Below are 19,750 nucleotides of genomic sequence, written 5' to 3' on the forward strand. Positions count from 1 at the left end.
CTAGCACCTGGGGCAGGGCCAGCTGGGACAGGGACCTGGGGACCAGGGACAGAAACAGGGTCACTATTTCTCTCCACTCATCCGTCTTCCCACCCGTCAAACCCCACCCAGCCACCTAGCTCCCAAATACCCATTTGGTACCTACTGCCTGCCAATTGTCCATGTATTAATTAATTGTGGGATTTTTTTTGGTTGGGATCAGGGTTTGAACTCAGGGCTTCACACTTGCAAAGCAGGTGCTCTAGAGCTTGAGTCACACCTCCAGTCTATTTTTGCGCTGGTTATTTTGATGTGATCTCATGAACTATTTGCCCAGGCTGGGCTCAAAATGAGATGATCAAAGCCTTCCAAGTAGCTGGGATTACAGGCGTGCGCCTCCAGTGTTTTTAAACAGAGTCTCACTGAATTACCCAAGCTGGCTTGGAACTCAAGATCCTCCTGCCTGCACCTCTTTGAACCAGCCACTTTTTTTTGGTGGTACTGGGGCTTGAACTCAGGGCCTACATCTTGAGCCTCTCCACCAGCCCTTTTTTGTGATGGATTTTTTTTCAAGATAGGGTCTTGTGAACTATTTGCTCAGGTTGGCTTTGAACCATGATCCTCCTGATCTCTGCCTCCTGAGTAGCTAGGATTACAGGCGTGAGCCACCAGCACCCATCCCATCCATCTTCTATTCCCCAAACACCCCTCCCCTCAGGACCCCATCATCTGACACTCGTCTCTCATTCACCACCCTGTTCTGGGCACCCATCAATTCACCCCACTGTCCAGTCACCCCCACCCTTTTGTCACCACCTTCCACTCACCCTGTTTGCACAAACCTCCCCTTCTACATTGCTTTCCTTCCCCGTCATCTCCCAATGGCCCCCAGTCAGTGTCTGCTGCAGCCCATCCTACCTCCTCCTGTCCCACCACACGGCAGCCAGGCCCAGCCCCTGCAGGGCGGCCATGATCACGTTCACGTCATAGTTGCCAGTGCCCAGCAGGCTGCGGTGGGGGTTCAGCCGGGAGTCTGGAGCCAACCTGGTGGGGGGCAGAGCCTGGGTCGGGGACCCTGGAAAGGCCTCAGCTTTCCTGTGCCTCAGGAGGGTCCCAGGACTCAGCCTTTGGCTCTTCCCTCTCTTCAGCCACACAGCTCATTGCCCACCCCGCCCCCCAAGTCCTGCCCCTCCTCTCCTCTGACCCTGCCCTGGCTCCAACTCAGGCATTTGTCTTCTTCCATTTGGATCCCTGCCCAGCCTCCAGGGTTCTCCTCCAGTCCACCTCCAGCCCAGCCTCACAGCTGCCCTGTCCCTCCCCTGCTCTCAGCCCTGCATGGCTCCCCAGTGCCCTGGACAAAGTCCCTTTCCCTCAGCTCTTCTCATTTTGACCTGTCCCCTCCTCTGTCTTTCAACAACCATCTCAGAGAGGAGTCTCCTGATCTCCAGGCTGGGTTTGAGGCCTTCTGGGATCTCTGGGATCTCCCTGTGACTGAGCCACCTTGGTGACAATGACTGCCCCTGGCACCATGTTTGAACACTGTGTGTCTCACTTGGGGCTGCCCTGCCCCATCCCTGTTCACAGCCTTCCCTGGTGCCTCATCTCCCCAGGACAGAGTCCCACCTTTCCTACTGCCCTTTGTGCCTTGTATGGTGTCAGTACCAGCAGCTACCTGTCCCCAACTATGTCCTACATCCCAGTCTTCCCTGTAGCTCCCCATCCCAGGATCCATCCTGCCATCACAAGTCTCTCTGGGCCCTGCTCTCTGAACAACTGTGCCTTTGTCCCTGTCTGGGCCTGTGGGGGCAGGGGAGGGGGAGGGAAACTTAAAGTGTTGTTTTTCTGTGTCTGTTTCTCTTGCCTCCTCACTGAGGCAAGGCTCTTAGCTGACTCAGCTCTGGCTCCCCAACATGGCCTTGGTATGAAAGAGTAAACAGATCCCTGTTTTGAATGACAGAGGACACCTTGGGTCAGGGTGGCCACTCAGAAGGCCCTGGCATGAGAATGGGAAGAAGGTATTATACAATTGACTCTATAAATTCTGTAATAATCAGTCTGAGGAGGCTGGAGGGCATTGAGAGGCTGTGAGCACAAGGGGAGGGAGACAGGGCCATCTCTGGATGGAGAATGACCCACCAATCTGGGATTGTGTGGGGCACAGACTGGAGGGGAGAGACAGGAGGCAAGGAGGCTGGAGAGGAGGCTGGGTGGAAGGTTCAGGCCTCAGAGGACCAGGCATGGGCTGATACCAAGACTGTGGGGCTGATAGGAGGCAGTGAGGCAGAGAGGGTATAAAGTAATGTTTGAAATCTGGAGGAGGGGCCTCCAACTAATAAGAGGAGAAAGCCATGCTGTGCAGAAAGAACAGCCTGTGCAAAGGCCCAGGGGCACCGCAGTGGGGATCATTCAGGGACTACAGAGAAATCTGGTTTGAGGAGAGCAGTAAGATGAAGGTGCAGAGGCAGGTGGGAACCAGGACACACAGGGCCTTGGATATCAGGTTGAGGGAATTAGGACATTCCATAAGGGTAGTAGGGAGCCACAGAGGGCTATAAGCAGGAAAGAGGACAGGGTTAGTTCTGAGGCTGTGTGTAGGATGGACTGGAGGAGAAAAAGCGGCTGCTGGGAGGCTGTAACAACAGTCTAGATAAGAAAGGGTGAGGCCTGAGCCAGGGCTGAGGCCCTGGGGACCAACAGGTGGAGGAGATGTCACCTCCATGTGTTAGCTCCTGCTCCAGGCCTGGCTGGTGAAGGGGTATTCCTGGCCTCACTGGGAGCCCCAGGTGGGCTACTCTGCCTCTCTAAGCCCTGCTTCTCCAGGGTCAGGGCAGGTGACAGTCACCTCTTGCAGATCTCATCCGCAGCCTCCTGGCTAAAGAGCCTCTGCTGCAGGACGTTGTTGAGGGCGTGGACGGCGCACAGCTCCAGGCGCTGCCTTTCGTGGTACACGGAGGTCGGGCACGGACGTGCTTCCGGGGCCTGGGACATGCCGTCCTCGGCTCCTGCTGGGAGGTAGGAGGGGAAGAAGGCACTCAGGGAACCAGGGTCTGGAGGCTCAGACTCCCAGCAACCTCCTGGGCAACACCAGCATTGAGGTGGGAGCTGGGGACAGCCTGGGAGGACACTGGGCCCCTGACCCTGCTTCCTGGATTGTCTCCTGGCAACAGAGGCACCACCACCTCCTAGTTCTAGAAAAAAGGCTCTCCTAGGTTCACCTGGCATCGGGGAACCACGCCTGCCAGTCTTTAAAGTAAAAGGGCCCCCATCCTCATCATCACTTAGCAACAGAGGATCCCCTCCCCTCTCCTGTTCCTAGGTAATGGTATCTCTTTTTGGTTACCTAGCAACAGAGTACACCCCCCACACACTAGGTGACAGTTTCTCTTCCAATTACCTAGCAATAGAGGGCTCCTCTAGGTAACTTAGCAACAGAAGACTCCCCTTCCTCTGTCACTAAACAAGTTCTCTCCTCTCGTCACCTGGCAACAGGGCCCCCTCCCCGGTCACCAAGCAACAGGATCCCCTCTTCTTATCACCTGGCAACCAGGCCCCCTACCCGGACACTTAAGTAACAGAGTCCTTTCCCGACCCGTACCCCAACCACTGCGCTTGCCCTTTGCCTGGCAACGCCCCTCACCCCGCCTGCCTCTCTGATCCCCCGAGCCAGGGGCTCCCGCATTCCCCTGGGCGGCGGCTCCAGGCTCCGAGTGCCAGGCGGGCAGCACCGCGCTGACTGGGCAGGCGGGGCGGACTTCAGCTCCCAGCGACTCCCGCGCGACGGACTACGACTCCCGGCGGCGCCCGCGGGATGCTTGTTCCGCTCGGAACGACCAGACCAAGGGGCCCCGAAGTCCGCTGGTAGCTGCTAGGAAACGCAGGACTACAACTCCCGGCGGCCACTGCTACAAATCCCGGAAATGCGCCTCGGCGGCTCTACCCCTGGCGTACTCTGACGCCCACTGTTGCTCAGAGGATTCTGGGAAATATAATGGTCACGCTCTCGCGATAACTTCCTTGACTTGCGGTTGTGTGTGCGGGGTTTATTGCTATGGCATCATGCACTGTGTGTAGACGAAGCGTGACGTCACAGAGGGACACAACTAGAGACGCTAGCCTGCAGGGAGCAGAAATTGATCTTTACTGAGACCAGAGGGAGCTCTTGGCAGAATTTGGCCAGTGGGATCTTTCAGACAGGATGTCCTCGGGAGGAGGAGACTTCTCAGCAGAGATGGATCCCGGGCCTGGAGGGGAGCTGGCAGCAGCCTGCGGGGAGACAGGGAATGAAGGACTGAGATGGAGAGATGAGGAGACAGGCGCTTAGCGGGGACACAGTGTGGGAGAAGGGGACGACCCAGAAAGAGGCACCCAGAGAGACCGAGACTTGGGGTGTGTAGAGATAGACTGGGACATGGGCAGAGATAATGACATACAAAGATTCAGGTTGGGGAGTGAGAAAGTTAAGGAGAATCGGAAATAAAGATCAGCCGGGTGCCAGTGGCTCACGCCTGTAATGCTAGCTACTTGGGAGGCAGAGATCCAGAGGATCGAGGTTCAAGGTCAGTCCAGGCAAATAGTCCGCGAGACCCTATCTCCAAAATAACCACAGCAAAATGGACTGGAGGTGTGGACCAAGCGGTAGAGCAAAGCCCTAGTTCAAACCCCAGTCCAATAGAGAGATCAACAGAGAATCAGAACTGCAGAAGCAGGGCCTGAGACCCCAGTCTTTCAGAGCACACTGCTGAGGGGCCACTGATACTGGGGAGGGGTCTGGCCGCACCTAGGAGACTGCGCCAGAAGGCAGTGATGGTGGCAGAGCCGGTGACAGCGCCTGGCTCAGCAGGGTTCTCTCTGTGGGTGTGCACCACAAAGCTTCGACCCGTGGAGCTTGGGGGTCCTCTCAGCTCCACATCCACCACATGCATGTTCGTGAGGCTGCAGTAGGCAGGGCAGTCAGTGTGGTTGCCCCAGACCAGCCCAACCCCCTGCTCAGCTTTTCTCACCTGAGATCTGCCACAAGCACTCCAATCACATTGTCAAAGCCCAGACTGGGAGCAGCCAGGGCAGCAGCTGCCATGGTGTTGGAGTTTTGGGGGGCGTAGGGGCAGAGCCCACGGACAGGGCCTTCATAGAGTACAGTGCGAGGACCGGTACTGTGGGCTGCAGCCAGAGGTCCCTGGAGGCGGAAGCCATCTGGATGTGTGGCCATGATGACTCGGAGGCTCTGGAAGCAATGGCCGGGATCAGGGGACTGGGGTCTTTGCAGGATCTCTCTGATTGCTGGGGAGCCCAGGGGACCCTCACCTGGAGGCCTCCAGCTGCATCCAGTCTAGCGATGTCTTCAGACCCCCACAGGGCCCCTCGGGCCACAAACACAGCATGGCCCCAGTGGTGTGAGGCCTCCAGGAGCTGCTGCTCTGTGCTCTGGTCAGCTAGGGCTGAGGCAGACCCCACCTGGGGTGGAGGATGGTGGGGAGGGTTTCGATCAGGGGACTGATAGATATTTTAGGGTGCAGTGAGGCCAAGACAGAAAGGATAGGGGCTTGTTTTTATGTGTTGAGAGAGTCTCACCAGGAGGTTGGCATGGCGCAGGATTTGTGCCCCAGATTCATGGATTATTTGGGGATGGGCCACTTCTACCACAAGGTCAGGGTGCCTGGGAGAGAGGGAGAGAAGGGAGAAGGAGAGAAAGAAGGGAGAGGGAGAGAAGGGAGAGGGAGAGAAGGGAGAGGGAGAGAAGGGAGAGGGGGGCCTTGGAGATGAAATGGCCTCTCTTCCCCCAGGCCCTTTAGAGTCTGCAGAGGGCTGTCACCCTTCACCCTGGCCAGAGAAGGGAAACAGGTTGGGTGAGTTTGTCCCATTTCATGTTTGGGTGAACCGAGGTCCAGAGAGGGTAAGGGACTTGCCTGACCTCTCGCAGTAGCTAAGGGAGGCCAGAACAGGACATATTGGAAGATTCTCACAGTGAGGCCACTGACCTTTCCTCAAGGGCAGCTAGATCATGGAGCTGCAAGGAGTGGGGCACCCTCCCTGTCATGCGTCCTGGGTCACGGTTCCAGACAAAAACAAGTTCTAGGCCCAGTTCAGATCCCTGAGCCAGAAGGTGGGAGACGAGGGATTGTCCTGTGGGGAGGGAAAGGAGAGGGCTGACATCTGGGGGGCAGGGCAGAGACTCAGAGAGAGGGACAGAGACCTAGAGAAGGGGACAGAGATGCAGACCAGGGAGGGAGACTCGAAGAGAGGGACTTGGCTGACAGATCTGGGGCAGGCAGACACAGACAGACGATAAGGGTGTTTGTGTCGAGCAGAGGGGCTTTTGGGGTTTGGGAAGGGGCCTGAGGAAGGAGGCCCAGGATGGTCAGGGACTTACCAAGGCGGCCGTAGCCCACCACCCCCACCTTCCTCAGGACCCTGTCGAGGGCCATGGCTGTGAACCTGGCAGTCTGCAGCGGGTGTTCCCTGGGCTTCTGGCCACCCCTGCACCAGACCAGGGCAGCTGGTGACCTTTGGACATTTCACCCTTGAGCCTCTGCTCACTGTGGCCAGAGGTGGGGAGTGGGTCCTTCCCAGAGTTCCCTCTGCCTTCTGGTCCCTCATGTCCCTCCTGTCCCATGCAGTGGGCATGTGGATTTGGGACTCAGGACCCCGCGTAGTGGCCACACAGGATTCTTTCTTGTGCTGCCCACGCTCCCTACTTTCTGCCAATGTGGAAAATTCCCTCTGCAGTCCCCTCCTGCTTTATGGCCTGGTGATGTTGTCATGGAAACTGTATCCTGCTTGGAGCAGGGAGAGGAGATGAGACAGGGACTCCAGCCCCTCAGCCTGGCCCCTTGCTTCTAGGTCCTCGGCTCTCCATTTCTCTTCTGTCAGGTGGGCAGTTGGGAAGCAGACCTGGTCTGGTCCTGCTGGTTTATTCACTGAGTACCTGTGCACCCCTGCTGCACCCAGGCCTCAGTGGGTGCTGTCTCCCCCTGTCCCGGGGAGGAAGGACCACTCTGTACCCCTCAGTCCAGGCCAGAGCCCCCTCCCTCCAGTCTCTGATTGTCCTTCAGTTCACCTTGACGTTCCACCTCTCACCCCAGCAAGAGGAGTTGCCCCTCTGCTCGCCTTGCATCCTTGCTCCCCTCTGCGCCCCCTCCCCTCATCATATCGTGGAGAAGGCTCCTGAGGCCTGGGAAGTCCCTGAGTGCTCCCAGGATGAGCCCAGTCATTGCCTGGCAGGCCTGGCACCGGAGATGGCGGCTGAGGCAGGCCGGCTCCCTGCCCCCTCTGCCACCTGGTACTGCCTCAGCGTTGCCATGGCAACCAGGATCTGCGCGCAGGAAGAAGGCATGAAAGACCCAGCACAGGAGGGCAGCGGTGGAGTCCCAGGCCCACTGACCGGAGGAGACACACCAGGCAGATAGGGGCAGAGACACAACTGTCACTGGCTGGGCAGCACTGCCACCACAGATAAGGGAAGAATCCACTTTAAGAGCTCCAGAATGGGGGAACTGATAAGACGGGCTGGGTGTAGAAACACCCAGGAAAGAGGACAGGGTCCAGGCGTGAAGACCTCTGTTCAGACCCTATGCGGGCATTGTGGGGGGGTGGGACTTTGTGCTCTCCCCACTTTCTGTGGTAGTCTCCACCTGGGGCCCGAGTGTTTGCCAGGTGTACGGGACAGGCTAGGCCAAGGCCAGGAGGCAAGGGGAGAGTACCACCTGCCCCTCTATCCAGTCCTAGTGTCCACAGTGGGGTCAGTGTGGGGAGGGGCTGTAAGGGCAGCTGGGTGCTGCCCACTGCCTTCCATCCCTAGATGGTGGATGGTCCTGGGAGCCCCAGCCCTATGGAGCCTCAACCATGGTAACCTTGGTCCCTCAGAGAGGTCATGCCCCCACCCAGCAGAGGGCCACTATCCTCAGTGATAAGGGCCATGTTTGCTCCAGACCTTCCCAGGGCTCTGCCCCCACATTCAGCCTCTGTCCTCTGGCTACATTGTGTGTTCCTCCTGCCCCTGTGCCAGACTGGTCCACCCTACATGCTCTTTGGCCTCCCTCACCACCTCCCCTCCCCCACTGGAGCAGCCTTGAACTTGAAAGGGTTTGCAATGGAGACAGGCACTGGTTTAGAGGCTGTTATGGGTTGAAACGTGTCACCCAGGAAGAGGTATGTTGAGACCCTGGCTCCCAATACCTCAGATGTAGCCTGCAGATCCAGAGGCTCCTAATCCAGTAAGTCAGTGTCACTACACAGACGGGAAACTTGGCCACAGACAGACATACAGAGGGCAGGGACCATGCAGAGTCAGGGAGAAGACTGGGTGATACAATAGCAAGCCACAGAGCATCTGGGGCCACCAGGAGCTGCAAGAGGCAAGAAAGGACCCTTCCCTCCAGGTTTCAGAGGGAGCCTGGCCCTGCTGGCAACTTAATCTTGGACTTGCAGACTCCAGGGAGGTGACACACACGTTTCTGTTGTTCCAATCCACCCACACTGTGGGACTGCAGCCCTAAGGCCCCCTCCAGGTTGTCTGCTGCTTTGATGATGTGGAGGATGGTGTGTGTGTATGAGAGAGAGAGAGAGAGAGAGAGAGAGAGAGAGAGAGATGATAAAGTGAGGAGAGAGAAAATATAGAGAGGTAAAGGGAGAGAGGGAGGGGGAGAGGGAGGGGGAGAGAGAGAGAGAGAGAGAGAGAGAGAGAGAGAGAGAGAGAGAGAGAGAAACAGACTTGAAAGGCTCAAAGGGCTGAAGAGATGAAATAGTGACCCGTGTGGGAGTGCACTGGGTTGCACTAGTCTGGGGTTCTGAGGTGACTAAGATCTCTGGATTTGCCCACCTTGTGGCCCCAGGAAAGTGACCTTAGGCTTTGATTTTTCTCATGTCATTCTGGTCCCAACCCACATGCACTTTGTTTTTTGTCCCTTCTGTGCTTTCATGACCGAAAAATTTTTTTCTTTTTACTTTTTCCGTGTTTTTTTTTTTTTTTAAAGTAATTACAGAGCAGGTAGTCGTTGACGCAAACCTCCCTTCAGTATCAAAAGAGTCTGTGGGGCAGGTGGGGCCGGGCGGTGGGGATCACCCCACCCCCAGCCGGGCCAGGGCCGGGAGTGGAGTTCAGCGCGCTGGGGACGCAGGGGGGTGTCGCCAAGGGGAGGGCGACGTATCTGTCTGTTGGGTTTCGGGGATGGAGGGGTGGGAGGGAGGAACAGGCGTCAAACTGCAAAAAAAAAAAAAAAAAAAAGAACCGTAAAAGGAGGGCTGTTGTGGGGGAGGGAGGAGAAAGGCCACCCCTCAAAAAAGCTCCTCTCCCCTGGAAGGCGGCGGGCGGGACAGGGTGGTCGGGAGAACGAAGAGGAAACGCGGCCACCTCTCCTGAACCCCGTGTCCCCTCCCGTCACCAGGATGGGCGGGGCGCGGCGCGCGCCTGGAGCCCCCGCACCTCCCTCTCCCCTCTCCTCGCTTAGGTGGCGGGTCGCCTGCCTTGCGCGTCCAGGCCGGGCTGGGATGTCCCCAGCGCCCCAAGTGGCCTCAGATCTGCGTCTCTTGCACGTTCTCCTTGGAACCGCTCTTGAAGAGCAGAGGTTCGTGGATGGAGTTGAGGCCGGCGGGGCCTTTGCCCCCGCAGCCCCCGCCGCCGGGGTTGCCACTGTAATGCGCCTTGAAGGCGGCGGTCACGTAATGATGGTGGTTGAGGTGGTCGCGCTCCAGGGCGGGCAGGGCCAGGTGACTGTCCCCACCCACGCCGGCCCCTCCGGTGACAGCAGCGGCCGCGGCCACGGACACAGCGGAGGCGGCGGGCAGCTCGTCCTCCACGTTGATGATCTCCACGGTGCGCGTGGGCCCGTGGTGCTTGTGGAGCTGATGTTGCTTGCGCAGCTTGTAGAAGGCCACCAGCATCACGGCGGCCATGAACGTGATGGCCACGAAGCAACCGATGATGATTTTGGTGGTCTTCATGACATCGTCCAGGTCCTTGAGGGCGTTCTCCGTCACGTCCGTGATGGGCACCGTGAACGCCTTCTCCGTGGGCCGCGACGAGCGCGGGGCGGGTGCCGTAGTGGACGATGAGGCAGGGCCAGCCGCGTCCCCAGGTCGGCCACCACCCCACACACCATCGGTGGTGGGTCCTGGAGGTTCCTTCTCGGTCCCCCGAGGCTGCAGGGCCTCCTCTCCGGGTTGCGTCTCCAGGGTCTCCACGGTCACCGTGGTGAAGTAGGTGTAGCCACCACTGCCCCCTCCGCCACCCCCGCCACCCCCGGGGCCACCCCCGCCACCCGCACCCCCAGCTGCTACGGGGTCCACGGCTGAGACGTTGAGCGTGGCCGAGGCGGTGGTGTTTCCAGCTGAGTTCGTCACCATGCACGTGTACTGGCCCGTGTCCTGCACCGTGACATTGGTGAAGTTGAGCGTGCCATCGTGCAGGACGGAGATGCGCACGCGGTACGAGCCGTGCGTCATGAGGGTGCCGTTGGGCGTCAGCCAGTTGACGGAGGTCATGGAGGTGCCCGTGCGGCACTTGAGCTCGGCGGCCATGCCCTCGGTGACGTTGAGGTCCGTGGGCGGCTCCACGATGACGGGCGCGTAGCAGGTGAAGTGCGATTGGTCCAGCTCGCCGATGTAGCGCCCCTTGAGGCCGGCGGGCGCGTGGCAGCGCGCGCAGCACGTAGTGTTGCTGGGCACCGTCTCCTTCAGCCACCAGCTGAGCCACAGCACGTCGCAGTTGCAATGCCAAGGGTTGTGATTGAGGTGGACACGCTCCAGGCGGTGCAAGGGTGTGAAGAGGTCGTGGGGCAGCGACATCAGGTTGTTGTGAGACAGATTGAGTTCCTCCAGGGATTTGAGGTCATCAAAGGCATTGCGCTCGATGGTGGCCACCTGCGCGTGCATCAGCCACAGTTTCCGCAAGCTGGTGAGACCCTGGAAGGAGCCTGGACGGATCAGGTCTAGCCGGTTACCTGACAGCTCCAGCTCTTCCAGGCGCACCAGGGCTGTCAGGTTGGGGATGTCCTTCAGGTTACACATGCCCAGGTTGAGGTAGCGCAGGTTGACCAGGCCCTCGAAGGCCGCCTCCGAGATGTACTCCAGGTGCTTGAGCTCGCCCAGGTCCAGGCGGCGCAGGGAGGGCACGCGGTTGAAGGCGTACGAGGGGATGCTCTCGATGGGGTTGTTTCGCAGCCAGAGCTCCCGCAGCTTGGACAGGTACTCGAAGGCCTGCGTGGGCACCGTGGTCAGCCGGTTGTCGAACAGCTCCAGCGTGTTGAGGCTGGGCAGCCCGTTGAAGGCGCCCACCTCGATCTTGCGCACCAGGTTCTTGCTCAGTTGCAGGATCTCCAGGTGCCGCAGGTGCTTGAACGTGTCCGTGCGGATCACCTGCAAGGGGAAGGAGGAACGGGGTGGTGGGGGTGGGGTGGGGGACACCGGGGAGACACATGGGTCAGTGATGGCCAACCAGTCATGGGGACATTCAGAAAGGCTAGCCTGTAGCTCACGCCTGTAATGCTAGCTACTCAGGAGGCAGAGGTCAGGAGGGTGGAGGTTCGAAGCCAGCCTGGACAAATAGTTAGTGAGACCCTATCTCAAAAAGACCCATCACCAAAAAGGGCTGGTGGAGTGGCTCAAGGTGAAGGCCCTGAGTTCAAACCCCAGTACCCAAAACCAAAACCAAACAAAAATCAAAAAACCTGGGTCTGGAGCAGCCGGTGGAGGAGAGGGTGCCACCAAGTTGGAAGGGGGTTCCACAGGTGGTGGCCAGGCTAAAACTAGAGCTACCAAGTGTCCCTCTCCCCCTCCCCGCTGCACCCCTGGCTGCTTCTTGAAGAGCCGGGGAAGCAGATGTTGGTGTGACAGTCGACAAAGAATGTTCAGAGCAGTTCTGCTCATTACACCCTAACCAGGAAATGACCAGTGTCCACGAGGGTGAACAGACACCGTGGTGTGCTCACGCACAAGGAATTTCGGGAAATGCACCCACCTGTTGGTCACTCCCTTGGGCCATTGTGTGGAGTAAAAGCAGGGATCGGGGCGTGGGAGTTGGGGGTGCTGGGAACACCGGGTCCCAGATATTCCAGTGGGTCTCTGAGTGTGTGAGTGGGTGGGGGCAGAAAGGGAAGGGGCAGGAAGGAAGGAATGTTGTGTTTTGGGGTGGTCGCCACATGGGTGAACACAGCTGACAAAACTTACCAACTCTATGAATCCCCTCTTGTATAACGAATAAATTCTAATAAAATAAAAAAACCCTCACCAACTGTACACCTAAAATAGGCCACTTTGTACACGCAAATTTAGCTTACTAAAAAAAATTAAAAACAGCTGGGCGCAGTGGCTCACGCCTGTAATCCCAGCTGCTTTAGAGATGGAGCTCAGGGGGATCAGGCCATCCTGGGCAACAAAAAAGTTAGTGAAATCCCATCTCAAGCAATAAACTGAATGTGGTGGCCTATGCCTGTCTTCCCAGCTATTGGGGAGGCCGCAGGTAGGAGGATAGAGGTCTGAGGCTGGCTCCAGGCAAAACTGCAAGACTTTATCTAAAAAATAATTAAAGCAAAAAAGAGCTGAGCGCCTGCCCTGCAAGAATAAGGCCCAGAGTTCAGTTCAAACCCTAGTACTGCCCCCCTGCCCCCCAAAAGACAAAGAATTATAATACCAGCAGCTGGCAGGTGTTGAGCACTGTTCTAAATACTTCATGTTTTTTTTTTTTTGGCGGTACTGGGATTTGAACTCAGGGCCTACACCTTGAGCAACTCCACCAGCCCTTTTGCTTTTCTTTTTCAGATAGGGTCACCTGCTTTTGCCTGGACTAGCCTCAGACAGTGACCCTCCTATCTCTGCCTCCTGAGTAGCTGGGATTACAGGCCTGCACCACTACGCCCAGTTGTTTTTAGTGCTGGGGATGGAACTTGGGACCTTGCACGTTAGGCAAGTGCTCCACCACTAAGCTAAACCCTCAGCCCTATTTAAAGCTCACACGATTATTAAAAAATTTCAGTCTAGAAATAGTTTCACGTATGATTAAGGATATAAGACCACAAGGATGTTACGCTTTGTGTGTGTGTGTGTGTAAACCCAGGGCCCCAGGCTAAGAAAGTGCTTGACAACTGAGCTCTGTCCTCAGCCCTTTCAAATGTCAGAATGTCAAAACACACCTGGCGTCAAAGGCTTCCCATGAGGGAGATTATGAACTAGGCACAGAGAGGTGCAGCATCTTGCCCAATGTCACACAGCAGAGGGCAGTAAGCTTGGGATTAGATCCAGGCCCTCTGGTACAAGAGTGCTCTCTCTAGGGACTGGGCAGGGGACCACAGTGCTGGGTGGAGACACGGGGGGGTGGGGCAGAATCTCATAGGAACTCATCGCTGTCACCACACTGAGTACATTGAGGCACAGAAGGCTGCCAGCCATCAGTCACACGTTTGAAGCCTAGTTAACGACTAGGGATGCTTGTGTTGTAATAGTAAGGGGGAAATGGAGAACTCCAAATGGCATACTGTGTAATCTCAACGTCACAAAACCAAAAGTTATGTATCTACCTGGAAAGAGCCGAGGGTGGTGGCTCGTGCCTGTAATCCCAGCTACTTGGGAGGCAGGTACAGGAGGACTGAGGTTGGGGCCAGCTGGGCAAAATTAATGTGAGACTATCTGAAAAACCAACTAAAAGAAAAACAGACAAACAAAAGCCCAGAAGGAAATCCTCCGACCTGTTGTGAGCGGTGAACTCCAGCTGTTAGGGTTAAGGAGTTTTTTTTGGTTAATTTTTTTACATCAATGAACAAAAATTACTTTTATAAGAAGCAGGAATGAAAACAAAACCTACAAATGTTTACAAAACAAACAAGCTAGAGCTGAGATACAGTCAGCATAGGACCATAATAGTTTTGGTAGAATCAATCATCACAGAATCGTAATAACAGCAATGCCTGGTAGACATGCTGTGCACACTGGGATTTGAACTCAGGGCCTTGTGCTTGCTAGACAGGTGCTCTACAACTTGAGCCATGCCACCATCCTGTTTTGCTCTGGTTATTTTGGAGATGGGATCTTGCTTTTTGCCCAGCCAGCCTGGGCCTCGATTCTTCTCTTTATGCTTCCCATAGCAGCTGGCCTGGAACCGCAAACCTCCCAGTCTCAGTCTCCTGAGTGCTGGGATTACAGGTGTGTGCCACCAGGCCCGGCTCTCATTCTCTTTAGTTGATGCATAATGAAATCAATTTATTTAATCCAGTCTGCAGTGAAGGGAGGATGAAAGAGGCCCCTTTTGGAGGGCAGTTAGATGCGAAGAGCTAAGACAGGGAGGGCGCGGGTGCTACGAGGTGTCTCCAGAGTGTGTGTGGGGTCTGTGGCATCCTTGTCACTACTGCGTTCGTTCATGCCTATAGAAATTGTGTCCTGCCTTGGGGATCAGAGCCCTGCACACAGCACCGCCTGCAGAGGGCGCTGTGCCTCCTGTCCAAAATCCAGGGCTTTGGCCACATTGGTGCCTCCCAGCCATCAGCACCCCAGCCCCGCCTTCTGTGGGTCTCCCACTTTCTGTCATGTCCCCTCCTCTCGGTCCCCAGGTCCACCCAACCCTCCTCCTCTCCGTCCAGTCCCTTTCCACCCCCATATCTGTGTTCCTCCCCTGCTCACAAGCTTCCAAGACTCCCCACCGTTCCTGGTGCAAGATTTTCCACCTCACTGAGGTGACAACAACGGGGAGGTCCCATAGCAAGTCGCCGTCCTTACCCTGAGCTCATCCACCCAGCACGAACTTTCCCCTCCTTTTCTGCCTGGTTTTCCCTCCTTTCTTCTTCCAGCAAACACGCTCCTGCCACGGGGCCTTTTCACTTGCTATTCCTCTGCCAGGAACGCCTTTCCTACTCCTCTTGTGGTGCCCTCCCTCTCCCTTCCACATCCAGCTCCAGGGTTACCGCTCCTGAGGATGTCCTGGCCTCATGTAAGCGCAAGGCCCTGAGTTCAAATCCCAGGGTCTGACCCTCTGTCTGGCCACGGACCCCCCACTTGGGTTTCCACAGCCCCCCACATCTGTGTGAGCTCCCCGTGGGCATCTGTCTCACCCACCAGCGCCTGGACCTCTCCAGGAGGGAAAGACCCAGGTCTCAGCCACAGGCTCCGGGGAACCCAGCCCCCAGGCTGCCTTTCTCAGCATCTCCCGTCCTGGAGGACCCCTGGTTTTGGGCTGGGCCTGAAGCAGGGTCAGTAAGTGGTCTACCACCGAGCCCACCCCTAGCCCCTGGGTCCCTTCTTGGCCAGGCCCGGGGTCCAGTCCCTCCCTGGGAACGTCACTCCCTGAGGACACGTGAGAATTCTTGGCTGGTGGAGGACTCTGTGTCTCGGGGAAAGAGGGCCACACGAGACACACCCCATCCTTAGAACTTTGGGACTCTCGGCCACCATGGATGGTTTGCAGGTGCAAAGGCTGGAATCTGGTCGAAGAAGGGACGTTTGGAACTCAGAGCGGGAGGGACTGTGGGAGGGCGCAAACTGATGGTACCAAGTTAGACAGGTCTTGCTCTGTAGCTCAGGCTGACCTCAAACTTGTGACCTCCCTGCCTCAGCCTCCCCACCACATTGGGAGCCAGTTGCTTTTCTATGGATAATAATGACAACGGTGATATAAAAATGAAGGGAGGAGGAGCTTCCAGTCTGTTCACTGCTAGGGGAGAAGGAGGAGGACTTTTTTTTTTTTTGGCGGTACTGGGATTTGAACTCAGGTCTTTGTGTTTACAAAGCAGGAGCTCTACCACTTGGTCCACACTTCCAGTCCATTTTGCTTTGGTTATTTTGGAGATGGAGCCTCATGAACTACTTCCCCAGGCTGGCCTCAAACCAAGATCCTCCTGATCTCAACCTCCTAAGTAGCTGGGATTACAGGTATGAGCCACCAGCACCTGGCTAGAAAGTGGACGTTTAAAAGGTGAGATTTGAGAATCTGAACCGGGAGACCGAGAACCTGGAGATTGCTGGGTTGGGTGCAGCAGGAACGCCCTGACAGTCACCCCCTGCCAGGTCTCGGGCGCACTTAGATGGCCCGAGGGCTCCCCCAGTTCTCAGTAGGCACCATATGCCTCCATTCAGCCTATTCCTCCCTGTAGGGTCCCTGTCCTCTGTGGGACCTCTCCAGCCCACCTTCCCAAACGTTGGTCCCCAGTGTCACCCGTGAGGCCATAGCCATTCCTCTTCGTCTCCGTGTCTTCTCTATCCCCACAGCCCAGCTCAGACTCATCCTCTCTCCCTGGACCCTAACCCCAGCACTCTGCCTGGCTCTGGTGTCTCACCTCCAGTCTATCTTTGGGCTCTTGTCATTTTCTAGAACACTCTGGGGCTCCCCAGTGCTCCCAGGGGAGATGCAACCTGCCTGAAGGCCTGGCTGGCATCTGCCTTCCTGTGCCTTCCTGCTGTGTGGTCCTCACTGCAGCTGTCACCCCAGGTACACGATGACCAATGTCAGTAGTTTGAGCACCTCACCAGGTCCTCTGCCTTTGCACATGCTGTTCCCTGTACCCGGGATGCCCTTCTCTTTCATCTATCAGGAAAACTCCTGCCACTCCTGAACCAGCCTGAAGAGCACTCGCTCGCTCACTCACTCGCTCACTCTTTAATTCATTCATTCTTCCACCTGTGGCTTATTTAGTGGCGGGGACAAAGCCCTTCTGAAGGTACAATTGTGCCAGGCACCAGTTGCTCATGCCTGTAATCCCAGCTATTTAGGAGGCTGAGATTGGGAAGACTGAGGTTTGAGGGAAACAGTTCTTGAGACCCCATCTCCAAAATAACCAGAGCAGTAGAGCGCCTGCTTTGCAAGCACGAAGCCCTGACTTCAAATCCCAGTCCCATTCCCCTCCAAAATGCAGGTGCCATTGAGGCGAGGGCCATTATTTGTGGCAGGCATTAGATTTTTGTGGTCCTGGGGATGGAACCCAGGACTTGAGCCATGCCATCAGCCCTATTATTTGCACTTTTTTGAGACAGGGTGATGCTAACATTGCCCAGTCTGGCCTCAAACTAGAGATTCTCCTGCCTCTGCCTCCCAAGAAGCTGGGATTACAGGTGTGAACCACCACGCCTAGCGTTTGCCATGTTCTTTTGAAGCCTTGAAGTCATTAGTGGGATTCTCTCAGCACCAGGCATGGCACCTGCAGGTGAGCACAGAGCACAGGTGACGAGTGCCAGGCTCTACTGTGTCACCCCACCTTCCTACAGGGCAGGTGGTGCAGGGCGCAGTGGGCAGCGGAACTGGGTTCTGTCCTGGACCAGGTCACCCTTCGCTCTTCCTTCTCCCTGAGACTGCCTGAGCTTCTGCACAGCACCAGGCTCCTGTTCCCTCCTGGCGACCCCCAGGTGAGGGTAGCACCCCATTTCAGAGACAAGAAGCCAAGCCTGGGAGGTCAGGGAGCCTAGAGTGGGGCTCCAGCCTAGCAGGGCTGTCCTCTGTCGTCCCTGTGTCCCTGGACAGAGCACGGTGATGACAGTACATCCACAGGGGAGCCAGGGGCTTTGTCCCAGTTGCAGTGGGAGGGCGTGTGAAGGAGGAATAAGAGGGTCTCTCCAAGGGGCTGGGGTTCCCCCCACCGGCCGGCCACTTTAATCAGTAGATAACAAGGCAGGGATGGGTGCTGCTGCAGAGGGAGTCTGTCTATCCAAAGACGTGCCATATGGTTGAGGACGCTGTTTTTTTGTTTTGTTTTGGTAGGACTGGGGTTTGAACTCAGGGCTTCACACTTGCAAAGCAGCACTCTACCACTTGAGCCACACCTCCAGTCCATTTTGCTTTGGTTATTTTGGAGATGGGGTCTCTTGAACTGTTTGCCTGGACCAGCCTTGAACCTTGATCCTCCCAATCTCAGTCTCCCAAGTAGCTGGGATTATAGGCGTGAGCCACTGGTGCCCAGAGAGGCCCTGAGTTTTGGGAAGAACTACTATGGTGTGTCCCATCCCACTGGACTTGGCAGGATGGCTGCCCAGCACCAAGGCAGGGAGGAGGGATGACTGGGCTGGAATCTGGCTCTGCTCTGACCCCTGTGAACTTGGGGGTCCTTAGCCTCTCTGAGCCTAGCTTCTTAACAGGCACCCCGACGTCACTACCAGGCTCCGACAAGATAGTGTGTGCTTGGGATAAGAGAGTGACTGCTCGTAACATGGAAAGTGCATGGTATTTATTTTTGCATTGTTGATTCAGCTGAAAATGGGAATTAATATTTGTCCTAGCTCTAGGATTCCGGTTTCTTCGCCCAGCATCTTTCTTCTATACTGGTTGTCAGAATTATCTAAAATGCAGTTCACAGCTCGTGCCTATAAAATTCCAGCTACTTGGCAGGGGGAGATTGGGAGCATTTTGGTTTCAGGCCATCCCAGACCAAAAAAAAAAAGTTAGCAAGACCCTATCTCAACAGATAGGCTGGGCATGGTGGTGTGTGCCTGTAACCCCAGTTACTCAGGAGGCCAGCCTGGGCAAAAACTCAAGACCCTATCCAAAATATAACTAAAGTAAAAAGGGCTGGGGACATGGCTCAAATGGTAGAGAAAACCCCAATACCACACAAAAATCAAATAATAAAATAAAATGCAGTTCAGACCTCAGCACATCCCTGCAACCAGACCTCCTGATTCTCTGTCATCTCCACCTCATGTCAGGGCCCTCTGGAATCTGCCCGCTGTGCTCCCCTCTACTCCAGCCACACTAGGGAGATGCGGGGGGTCCCCCACACTGGTCGTATCCATCCATCCTCTCCGCCTATGCACTGGCTCCTCCCTGTCCTGGAATGCTAGCTTCTTCCTCCTTCTCTGGAAATTCAAGTTCTCAACCCAGGAAAGCCTCACTCTCTGGCCTCTGCTCCTGGACCCACCACACACAGCCCTCCAGGCCCCACTGTGCTGCTTGTCCTGGGTGTCACACGGTTGTGTACTTGTCTAGGCTGCAAGTTTCTGAGTAGAGACTGTTGGGATGAGGTCTGTGTTCCAGCCCCAGTGCAAGGCTGAGTTCTTGGCCAACCTCAGCCAGGTCTGCTGAGTGAGTAATGGACTAGGGTGGACGAGGCTCTCACTGGAGGACACCCAGTCATGCAGCACGGGGGACACTATTAACACATCAGCTTCCTCAGTGACAGGTTTGGGGAGCTGAAAACACCTGGGTTTCAGTTCCAACTTATTCTTTTTGTCTTAAAGTCCTCACATCTGATCTTGTTTAAGTCACTCCACCTTTCCTTTGGTTAATGTGCCATCATTTTTGTTTTAATCCATCTTCACGTTTTAGTGACAGCTTTCATACTGTGTTTTGAATTCAGTCGGAAAATCTCTGTCTTTTAATTGGAAGATTAGTCCATTTACATTTATTGTAGTTATCAATACACTTGGAAGTATTCCTACGGTGTTGTTTTGTGGTTTCTATTTGTCCTGACTTTTGTACTTCTTTTTGTTCCCTTTCCTGTCATCTTTTGGATTGAATGAATTTCTTCTGATTCTGTTTTTCTCTTTACTATTCTAGAATTTATACACTTTCTTATCTCTTAACGCTTTCTTGGGATGGGATTGGGTTTGAACTCAGGGCTTCAGAGGCACCCTACCGCTTGTGTCACCCCTCCAGTCCATTTTGCTCTGGTTATTTTGGAGATGGGAGTCTCAGGAACTGTTTGCCCTGGATGGCCTTGAACCTGGGTCTTCCCAACCTCAGCCTCCTAGGAAACTAGGATGACAGACATGAGCTGCTGGCGCCTGGCTGTCTTAGTGCTTTTAAATTTTAACATGTGTACCTAAAGACCACAGCTGGTCAGTTCCTCTCTTCTCCTCCCAGGCAATGCCA

General features: G+C 55.8%; 3 protein-coding genes across 15 annotated transcripts in view; all 3 read right to left on the reverse strand.

Moving 5' to 3' along the window:
- Positions 1–3,769, reverse strand: part of Josd2 (Josephin domain containing 2) — a 4,291-nt gene extending 522 nt beyond the window's left edge. Inside the window, exons 1-4 of one of the 9 annotated variants that reach the window (XM_020159903.2) lie at positions 3,617–3,764; positions 2,822–2,984; positions 898–1,023; positions 1–35 (exon numbers count right to left, since the gene is read on the reverse strand). The exon at positions 1–35 is cut by the window's left edge and continues 160 nt beyond it. In XM_020159903.2, coding sequence (XP_020015492.1) covers positions 1–35; positions 898–1,023; positions 2,822–2,967 — 307 coding nt within the window. In that variant the 5' untranslated portion in view covers positions 2,968–2,984; positions 3,617–3,764. Of the gene's footprint in view, positions 36–897; positions 1,024–2,821; positions 2,985–3,373; positions 3,522–3,574 lie in introns of those variants that run through there. The other 8 variants (XM_020159908.2, XM_020159904.2, XM_020159911.2 and 5 more) reach the window with 8 other exon arrangements.
- A 171-nt stretch (positions 3,770–3,940) lies between these two features.
- On the reverse strand, positions 3,941–6,588 carry Aspdh (aspartate dehydrogenase domain containing). 3 transcript variants are annotated; one of them, XM_074058049.1, is made up of 7 exons: positions 6,347–6,501; positions 5,955–6,099; positions 5,548–5,632; positions 5,281–5,430; positions 4,980–5,200; positions 4,757–4,911; positions 4,095–4,242 (listed from the first exon to the last, which is right to left on the reverse strand). In XM_074058049.1, the coding sequence occupies exons 1-7, from the start codon at positions 6,399–6,401 to the stop codon at positions 4,199–4,201; spliced, it is 855 nt and encodes a 284-aa protein (XP_073914150.1). In that variant the 5' UTR covers positions 6,402–6,501; the 3' UTR covers positions 4,095–4,198. The 3 variants fall into 3 exon arrangements, with proteins under 3 accessions (XP_073914148.1, XP_073914150.1, XP_073914147.1); XM_074058046.1 differs by lacking the exon at positions 5,955–6,099 and having other exon boundaries at positions 6,347–6,588; XM_074058047.1 differs by lacking the exons at positions 4,757–4,911; positions 5,955–6,099 and having other exon boundaries at positions 3,941–4,242; positions 6,347–6,588.
- A 2,311-nt stretch (positions 6,589–8,899) lies between these two features.
- Positions 8,900–19,750, reverse strand: part of Lrrc4b (leucine rich repeat containing 4B) — a 36,572-nt gene continuing 25,721 nt past the window's right edge. For all 3 annotated transcript variants that reach the window (XM_074058043.1, XM_074058045.1, XM_074058044.1), the window contains one exon: positions 8,900–11,328. In XM_074058043.1, coding sequence (XP_073914144.1) covers positions 9,487–11,328 — 1,842 coding nt within the window. In that variant the 3' untranslated portion in view covers positions 8,900–9,486. The remainder of the gene's footprint in view (positions 11,329–19,750) is intronic.

The sequence above is a fragment of the Castor canadensis genome, chromosome 16 (assembly GCF_047511655.1).
Source record: "Castor canadensis chromosome 16, mCasCan1.hap1v2, whole genome shotgun sequence".
Classification (NCBI taxonomy): Eukaryota; Metazoa; Chordata; class Mammalia; order Rodentia; family Castoridae; genus Castor; species Castor canadensis.